A 10,365-nucleotide genomic window follows, 5' to 3' on the forward strand; every position below is an offset into this window, starting at 1 on the left:
CCTATTGTCATTTGAGTCCAACTATAAAAAGGCCACTCTTGTATTATTATTCATTTTTTATTTATTTATTTTGTCAAGCGATATAAGATAACAGGTATAAGTATAAACATAGTTATGAATACATGAAATGGATACATATAAGAAAAATAAGAAGAAACAATAGGACAGAGACGGTAGGCACGTTGGTGCACTTATGCACACACCCCCAATTATGCTTTTATGTCACATGTTCTATTTTTCAGAAAATAAAATGGGAAACCACTCCAAAATCACACAATTCATTTTGGAAGGATTCTCAGGTCCTCTAGAGCTACAGCTGGGTTTGTTTTTTCTTTTCATGCTGCTGTACATCATAACATTGATGGGGAATATTGGAATGATCATTATTATTACTCTTGATCATCAACTCCAAAGTCCTATGTATTTCTTTCTGAAGAATTTATCTTTCTTAGATATCTGCTATTCCTCAGTTATAACTCCCAGAGCCATGGTGAGCTTTGCAACAGGGGATAAAGGCATTTACTATAATGCATGTGCCATACAAATGTTCTGTTTCTCTCTCTTTGGAACAACTGAATGTTTCTTCCTAGCTGTGATGGCATATGATCGATTTGCTGCCATCTGTAATCCCCTGCTTTATAACATCACCATGTCTAGGAAAACCTGTATACTTCAAATAATTGTTTGTTATTTTTTTGGCTTCATCAACTGTTGCACACAGACAAGCCTTACTTTCAGCTTATCCTATTGTGAACCAGGGAAAATTAACCAGTTCTTCTGTGATGTTCTAGCTGTAATGGAAGCAGCTTGCTCAGACACTTTTGTAAATGAGATTGTGCTTCTAGCATTGTGTGGGTTTATCATAATGATAACATCCACCATAGTTTTGATTTCCTATGTCTATATTGTGGCCACAATTCTCCACATGGCTTCTGCAGAGGGGAGACGCAAAGCTTTTTCAACCTGTACTTCTCATATCATGGCTGTTACCTTGTTCTTTGGAACAGCTTTCTTCATGTATGGTCAGCCTGGAGCAATGGCTTCTCTGAATCAAGGCAAAGTCGTTTCTATTTTTTATACTGTTGTAATTCCTATGTTGAATCCATTAATCTACAGCCTAAGGAACAAGGAGGTCAAAGATGCATTGGGCAGACAGCTAAAAAAGATGACTTTCTTCAAATGAGTACCAATCCTCACAAGAATATAAAGATAAAAATTATTATGAATACATTTAGTTTGAAGCATTCTTAAACTGTATGTACAATAAAGTCAGAAACTTTTTTCTAGGTCTGAAGGACAAACAGATTGAAAAAAAAAACCATGGAACTTTGTTCTTCTATAGGGCAACAGCAGCAAGACTCCTCGATATGCAGAGTGGAAAGGACTTACATATATTCACAAAGGAAGGATGGAGGGTGAAATTAATGCAGTTGGTGAAGATCAGATTGACTGCTTTGATAAAATAAAATTTTCATTTAATGCTGTTTCTATTTGGAAAACACTCCACAACTTTGCGTTGAAATTAAATGAAATTTTAATCCTGAATTTCAATTATTAGACTTGTTTGTGATGATAGAAACCCTGCTTGTTATTCTAGTTCAGGGGTGTCAAACTCATGGCCCATAAGCTAAATGCATCATGTGCTGGTCCCTTTATGTCACCATGATGATGCGCATTTGACACCACAGTTCTAATTCAAAGGGTCACTGATTTTTAGGATTGCATCTGTATCAAAGAAAGTCAGAAGTTAACTTTTTCCTTCTGCTTATTATAACTGAAGTTTTTACCTTACTTTATCATACATTATTTCACTTGCTTTTCAATTACTTCCAATTTCAGTAAAAGTTTATATATGTAATGAATCAATCTTAGAATGTTCAAAACCATAAATTCTTTTGTCTATTTAAAATATTTCCAGTAATTCTAAATGAGAGAAATGTTTGCAACTATATCCACTCTGCCACCAGTTTATTGCTTTCTTTTGCCACAATATTTTTAGTTCTATTTTCAGGTCTTTGTATTCTATTTTATTTTTTACATTTTTTTCTCTTCTCTTCTGCTGTCTCCAGCTACTAAAATGTCCACTATGCAGACTTCTTTTGTGTTTCTTTTTTACAATTATTAATCTAGAGTGTTGTGTGGTAGGCAATTGCCTGTTTGAATTCTAATGTCCCAGAGAAATTTAGCTTTCTTAATTTCTATTATGTTGTCTATTTTGAGACTCACCAGTTCTTGCTTGTAGATTATTATGGCTAGATTGAAATGTATTGATGCTTAATAAAATAAAACTTGTTTTATATTTTATCCAAGGTGCTTTTGCAAAATACTTGTGTGAAACATGAAAATATCAATAATAGTAATCATAATCAGAAAAATGAAAACAATAAGCAGTTGTGTCATGAGCAAAGCAACAAATTGTAATAGCTGGCAGATTAACATAACTTCTTAGAGATAAGCAGTCCAGGCTGGATCTAACAAGGGAGGAAACAACAAGAGTTAAACCTTCAACTACCAACATGACTGAAGCAAAAACAACAGAGTTAATTACAGGTAGGAGGTGGTTGGAAGGGCTTATTATGCATGCAAGGGCTAAATTGATTAATAATATATAAAGGCATAGATCTCTGTAATGGTAGCTTAATACTTGGACGATGTCAGCAAAAGCTGATGAAAGCTTAGTAAGTATAATAAATATAATTTTAGTTCTGGAGATGACAAGATTTCCGTTTCTTCTCTTACACACACACACAAACACACACACACACATTCCATCTCTTACAATTGCATTTTCAATCTCACCTTTTGTATCAATGGTCAACCAAATTTTTCAAAAATAAATATTTTGTCTATATTTGAGGCATTGTAATGGGAGTACGTAGAGCTGTTTAAACAAAGCCAGCAAGAAACTGTCTAGTAAGAGAATATCAGATCCCCAATTTTTTACCCAAGAGTCGTGATGTGAGAGGGAGAAAAAGAGAGAGAATCAGTGGTGGGATTCAATTTTTTTTACTACCGGTTCTGTGGGTGTGGCATGACTCAAAATTTCCACTACTAGTTCCCTAGAATATATATATATGGATGAACACAAAAATGCAGTCAAAAAGCTGGAACACACTTCCTCACTAGTCCAACACATGGAAGCCACAGGTCATAGCATCAACTTCAATGGCACCAAAACCCTGGCCACTATAGAAAACCCCAGCCACAGAATCATCAGAGAAGCCATAGAGATTGAAAAAAGACCAGAAAGCATTAATAGAAGAGATGATTCCACCAGGCTGTCAATCATTTGGAAGCCTGCACTCACAAACAAAAAAATCTCCATACCACAAGCCAGGCAAACACCTGGGCACAAACAGATTCCCCCTGATACCTCCAGCTCAAACACACCCCAACCAGGCACCCAGATGAAACCCAGCTTCCTAACTAATGATAGCCGTCCATTTACCCAGAGCCAAGCTGCACTAAAGGCCTCCAATAAAGTAACACAATGTTGCCAGCCAATCAAGATACAAAAAGAGCCAAAAAACAGACAGAAAATATTAGAAACACCAATCAAACAGAACACAGCAAACTCCAAGATCAATAAACACAGACCAAGACTCCCAACCAATCAGGATGAAGACAAAACCATTCTGGCACAGCAATAGGCTGCCCCAAATTTAAATCTGAAACCAGTCAAAGTCTGACTCACAGATGAACACTATACAGAAGCCTGATGATGGCAGATGAGATTCTGCTGAAACGTTGCTACAACTTTAAAAGAACAACTACAATGACGTGAGAAAATACCCGAACAAAGCTGAATGCCATACATGTAAGTATATATATATATTCGAAGATTTTTACGGGTACATGTATGTAGGTCTAGGTGTGTTCGGGTCTTTTCCCATGTAAGATTAAGAGTATCTTGGCGACACACAACCCATTACCCAAGCCTCTAAAACACGAGAGGCTAATGGAAAAAAGATCACTACAAAACAAACGACCCAGGAGATTAAAGCACATGATCCAGGATATCTCCACAACAAAACTCACACAGCCCATTAGACCAACATCAACTCCATCAACCAATCAAGAGGCAGCAGCGCAGCCAACCAGCCCAGTACACCAGCCCCCACCACCAGTATTTATGGAGAGACGGCAGCTCCGATCACACACTGCTTGCACTGGCACAAAACCAAAAGCACCAGCCTGAGGATGGCGAGTGGGACCTCGCCGAAATATAGTGTTCATCTGTATAGTGTTCATCAGATGAACACTATACAGAAGCCTGATGATGGCAGATGAGATTCTGCCGAAACGTCGCTACAACTTTAAAAGCACAACTACTATGACGTGGGAAAATACCCGAACAAAGCTGAATGCCATACATACATACATACATATATATATATGATATTTGTTTTCTTAAGTTTTCACGGATATTTATATGTATGATATTCAGCTTTGTTCGGGTATTTTCCCACGTCATTATAGTTGTGCTTTTAAAGTTGTAGCGATATTTGGCAGAATCTCATCTGCTATCATCAGGCTTCTGTATTGTGTTCATCTGTGAGTCAGGCTTTCACAGCCATTTCTGTTTGAAATTTGGTGCTAGCCTACTGCTATGTTAGAATGGTTTTTCTTCATCCTGATTGGTTGGGAGTCTTGGTCTGTGTTTATTGGTCTTGGAGTTTGCTGTGTTCTGCTTGATTGGTGTTTCTAATATCTTCTGTCTGTTTTGTTTTTTTTTTTTTTTTTTTTTTTGTCTTGATTGACTGGCAACATTGTGTTTGCTGTATTGGAGGCTTTTAGTGCGACTTGGTTTCGAATAAACGGATGGCTATCATTTATTAGGAAGCTAGGTTTCATCTGGTTGGGGTGTGTTTGAGGTGGAGGTATCGGGGGGGGGCTGTTTGTGCCCCGGTGTTTGCTTGGCTTGTGGCATGGAGATTTTTTTGTTTGTGAGTGCAGGCTTCCAGATAATTGACAGTCTGCTGGACTCATCTCTTCTATTCATGCTTTCAGATCTTTTTTCAATCACTATGGCTTCTCTGATAATTCTGTAGCTGGGGTTTTCTATAGCGGCTAGGGTTTTGGTGCCATTGAAGTCAATGCTATGACCTGTGGCTTTTATGTGTTGGACTAGTGAGGAACAGTTTTCCAGCTTTTTTACTGCATTTTTGTGTTCATCCAGGCAGGTACTTATTCTTCTATTGGTCTGTCCAATGTATGTGGCAGGGCATGATGCGCAGGGTACTTCATATCTGCCTTGGTTTTCCAGGTCAATTTTATCTTTGGGGTTTCTTAGGATGGCTGCTATATTTCTGTCTGTTTTGAAGGCAGTCTTGATGTGATGCCTGTGTAGTATTTTACTGATTTTGTCTGTAGTACCTCTTATGTAGGGCAGGACAGCTGTTCCATAGGTCTGTTCATCTTCTAGGTCTCCGTTATGTCTCAGTGTATTTTTTGGATCAAGCTGGTGATCTTCTTTTTGTGGAAGCCATTAGCTGTCAGTACTTTAGTCAGGGTGCATAGTTCAGTCTTTATGTGTGTCTTGTCTGCCAGGCATTTGGTTCTGGCAATTAGTGTTTTGGCCACGGAGTTTATCTGTGCTGGGTGGTGGTGGGATTGGGCGTTGAGGTAGCGGTTGGTGTGTGTTTTCTTCTGGTATATAGTGTGTCCTAGTGTGCCATCTGTTTTTTTGTAGATTAGTACATCTAGGAATGGTAGTTGTTTGTTTCCATTTCCATTTCCATGGTGAATTTGATTTTGGGGTGTGTGCTGCTGTGTTAGGAGATTGTTTAGGTTTTCTTTTCCATGGGGCCAAATAACAAATCTGTCATCGATGTATCTTAGCCATAGTTTGGGTTTGTGGGTGGTATTGGCTAGGGCTCTAGATTCGAATTCTTCCATGAACAGGTTTGCAATGATGGGTGACAGTGGTGATCCCATAGGGGCTCCTTCAATTTGCTTGTATCTTTGTCCTTTGTATATGAAATATGTGTTTGTTAAGCAGTGTTCTGCTAGTTCCATGAGGTGTTTGGGTGGTTGGTATTTATTTTTGATGATTTCTAGGGTTTCTTTTATTAGGACTTGAGTGAATAGTGAAACCACGTGGAAATTTACAAGCAGAACTTTTTGTTCCACGTGTAGATCTTTGATCATTTCCAAGAGATGGTATGAGTTTTGTACATGTGAAGCTGCCGCTTCAGCATGGGGCTGTAGCTGCTTTGCTAGGTATTTGGCTAGGTTTTGTAGTGGTGCTCCTCTGGAGCTGACTATGGGTCTGAGAGGTATGCCTTCTTTGTGTATTTTGGGGAGACCGTATAGTTTGGGGCATCTGGAAGATTTTTCTCTTGTGATGATCTTCTGCTGGATCTCTTTGCTCATGTTGCTGGTTATGATTTTCTTCCTGTTTATTGTTTCCAGATATGTGGTTGTGTCCGTGTTTATGGGTTTGTATGTAGAGTCTTGGAGTAGGTCTGTCAATTTTGTTTCGTAATCTTTTCTATCCATTATTACTGTGGCATTACCTTTATCTGGTGGAAGTATGATTATGCTGCTGTCATTCCTTAGGGCTTGCAGGGCTGTTAGTTCCTCTTTGTGTAAGTTGCTTTTTGGTGGTTTGCTTGTGCATAGGATATTAGTGACTTGGTGTCTTATTCTATCAGCTTCATCTGTATTTAATTTAGTTACGCTGGATTCCACTCTGCATATGTTGGATTCTGTGGGGATTTTTTTGGGTGCTATAGCATAATTGAATCCTTTGGTTAGGACATCTTTTTCTGTGTTGGTGAGTTCTCTGTTGGAAACGTTGTATACTAATTGTTTCAGGTGTTGTTGTGAGTTGTTGGGGGCTTTCTTGTCATGTTCTAATTTCTTTAGTTTCTTCAGGTATTTGTCATTTTTGTAAGTGGTTTCAGTTTCAGCTCTCCAAGTTGTAAGTTGTTTTATCTTGTCCCAAAGTAGAGGGTGAATTTTGTTGGTCAATTCCAGGTGTAGGGTTAGGAGGTCTTTATTTAACTGGTCGAATTGGAATCTCTTTCTGTGGAGCTTGTTCCATTTCAGTTCTTTTCAGGAAACATTTGGTAGCTGCTGTGCTGTGATGAAATGTTAATTTGAAGCTGGTTGGTGTTGCATTGTTGTCTCTGCAGCTGCGTAGGAATTTGAGGTCATATAGTATTCCTGCTCTTTTAACTTCCAGCTTCTCATAGATTTTGGTCTGGCTGCTTATTTCCTCCCCGTAGAGGTCTGATATTTGTTTTCTTAAGTTTTTGTGGTTATCTATATGTATGGTATTCATCTTTGTTTGAGTATTTTCCCATGTCATTATAGTTGTGCTTTTAAAGTTGTAGCGATGTTTCGGCAGAATCTCATCTGCTATCATCAGGCTTCTGTATTGTGTTCATCTGTGAGTCAGACTTTCACAGCCATTTCTGTTTGAAATTTGGTGCTAGCCTACTGCTGTGTTAGAATGGTTTTTTCTTCATCCTGATTGGTTGGGAGTCTTGGTCTGTGTTTATTGGTCTTGGAGTTTGCTGTGTTCTGCTTGATTGGTGTTTCTAATATCTTCTGTCTGTTTTGTAGCATTTTTTTGTCTTAATTGACTGGCAACATTGTGTTTCCTGTATTGGAGGCTTTTAGTGTGGCTTGGCTCTGAGTAAATGGATGGCTATTGTTTATTAGGAAGCTAGGTTTCATCTGGGTGCCTGGTTGGGGTATGTTTGAGCTGGAGGTATCAGGGGGTCTGTTTGAGCCCAGGTGTTTGCTTGGCTTGTGGTGTGGAGATTTTTTTGTTTGTGAGTTCAGGCTTCCAGATAATTGACAGTCTGGTGGAGATCTTTTCTATTAATGCTTTCAGGTCTTTTTTCAATCTCTATGGCTTCTCTGATAATTCTGTAGCTGGGGTTTTCTATAGTGACTAGGGTTTTGGTGCTATTTGTTCGGGTATTTTCCCACGTCATTGTAGTTGTGCTTTTAAAGTTGTAGCAACGTTTCGGCAGAATCTCATCTGCCATCATCAGGCTTCTGTATAGTGTTCATCTGTGAGTCAGACTTTTACAGTAAAAGTCTGTAAAAATCTGTAAAAGTCTGACCTGATGATGGCAGATGAGATTCTGCCGAAACGTTGCTACAACTTTAAAAGCACAGCTATAATGCGTGAGGCTAATACTCTGAACAAATACCATATATATATATATGTAATCCCATAGAAACTGTGGCAAGGTTGGCCTAGATTTCACCTTCGCTTCAAAAAATATGCTGTTGCTTAACATATAATTTGCTGTTTTAAGTACATAAATTCAACATGGAATAAACTATGTATTCTTTTGGTTTGGGTCCTTTTTGAATAGATAAATTGCTGAATAAATTTCATTGTTTGCTAGATTTAAAAAATTCTTTCATGCAAATGCTAGTTTGAAGATCAGAAACCTCACTTCTGATTGGTATAACTAAAAATAATATTCACAGTAGATTCTTTTCCAAGAATATGTTCTTTTTCTTGGAATCCAAAATATGCCAGAAATAATCTCTATTTATATTTGTATAAATAGATTATACCCAAGAGATCATATGTCTAATATTGGGTCTCAGGTGTAATATGATTGTTCATAAATGTGTTAAATCTGAACACAGAAAAGAAAAAAAAGATTGGCAGAGTGCATTTGCTTCATAGACTGGTGTGGAAATAATGTTAGATAGAAAAACAATATTGCAAGTTTCTTCCATTTCCATTTCTAATGAGAGGTGAGTAAAAATGCTGAAGCTGAAAATTGCTCTTAAGTTCTAGATGCGTTAATTTAGCTCAGTATCCAAAATGTGTGCAAAAACTAGCAACTTGTGAAGCTAAAAGCATTACAATAGTGTGGCAAATCAGATGTATGCATACAGAATAAGAAAGAAATGATGTAGGTAGAGGTGGTTTATTAAATAAGCAAATAACAGCAATGTTCTAGTGTTTTACAAATATATCAGCACTATATGGCTTAAATTAACAATTAATATTTTAACAAAATCATGTTTAAGCTAAGAATAAATTTTGGAAATTTGTATCATAAATTAAATAACTCAAGAAAATTTGACCAGATAAATGGTTAAAGATGCCCAGCATAAAACATACTATAACAAATCACAAGAAGATTTTGGGGTTTATTCTATTAGGTTTGTGTAATATAATTTGCATATATTCACATGAGATTTCTCTTTGACATTGCTTACACATATCAGTGAACTGGAATACCAATAGCTAATACTAATTTCATTTTTTGCACATTTCTTACTGTCAGCTGTGTTGATATTAGGAGTGAGGGAGTGAGTGAGTGAATGAGTGAGTGAAGCAGGAAGGAAGGAAGGAAGGAGTCCATAAATAATTGTATCACTCCCTACATTCTGACAAACAACATTTCTTGCTTTCACTAGAAACTGAAATTTATCTTCTGTAGCTAGAGAGAAGGAAGTGTACCAGTTTATGCAAATATGTGAGATATGAATGTTTATAAAAGACTACATAACTCTTATATATACTGTTATTATTATTACATTTACAACAATTTGAAATTACAGCTTCCAGTTCTTTAGCTAGAGTTGGATTTCATTCATATAAAATTCTTCCAAAAAGTATAGGATATCATAATATATCTATGTGGATTCAAACAATATGGTTTTTGCAATTCAGCAACATAGCTTTTTGAAATTGAATCATAGTTGGTCAAACAATCAGCCAAATGTTTAGCATTTTTATCCACTTACCAAATATTTCCTAAGGACCTGGGATTGATAGAAGTTGCTATTTGATCGTGTTAAAGGCATCAGTTCAGGAGGTAAGCTGTTCCAAACAAAAGACAAGTTTATCTGAAATGGTTTACAACCTGTGATGATACCTTTAATATTTTTAAATTTTTGTACTTTAGCACAGTACAAAATAAGTTTCTTTACTTTTAAATATTATATCTCTCTTCTAACTCTCTGGTCTAGTTATTTGTAATATACATTCTAGTAATACAGCTCCGATCACTTCGTTATATTTTTCCATTTTTTATTTAGAATGTCTAACATTGTCCCAGTTATATTTTTGTCTTCTAAGAAATTCTAAAAAAAAGTTTAATTCTTTTTTGCTTCCCCATACTGGAAGCATTTTTTTTTTAGTATTTGACAAGGAAATCCATTTATCTGTATAGCATTTTTAATTTCAAGTTTAATTTCATATTTGTATCCATTCTTGTTCTGTATCTTTATCAGGTTTCTTTACTTTCAGCTCCAGAAACTTTGAATGGCTTGAATGCCACCAAAACATTAATGGGATATTATCAAGATAGATGGATCTCTTCTACATGATGGGCTTTCAGATTCTTATGTATTATGCTCTAGCATAAATAAGCA

The 10,365-nt window shown here is 36.7% G+C and overlaps 1 protein-coding gene across 1 annotated transcript; it reads left to right on the forward strand.

The window, feature by feature from the left end:
• The first annotated feature begins 211 nt into the window (after positions 1–211).
• On the forward strand, positions 212–1,183 carry LOC113429348 (olfactory receptor OR9H1-like). Its single transcript, XM_026691870.2, has one exon. The coding sequence runs from the start codon at positions 212–214 to the stop codon at positions 1,181–1,183; it is 972 nt and encodes a 323-aa protein (XP_026547655.2).
• Positions 1,184–10,365: the final 9,182 nt, after the last annotated feature.

Source organism: Notechis scutatus, chromosome Z (assembly GCF_049901735.1).
Source record: "Notechis scutatus isolate UNSWTSFEM ecotype Mainland chromosome Z, rNotScu1.2, whole genome shotgun sequence".
Lineage (NCBI taxonomy): Eukaryota > Metazoa > Chordata > Lepidosauria > Squamata > Elapidae > Notechis > Notechis scutatus.

Excerpts from the sequence above, each read along its gene's own strand:
- LOC113429348 (XM_026691870.2), top strand. The coding sequence starts at position 212 with ATGCTTTTATGTCACATGTTCTATTTTTCAGAAAATAAAATGGGAAAC.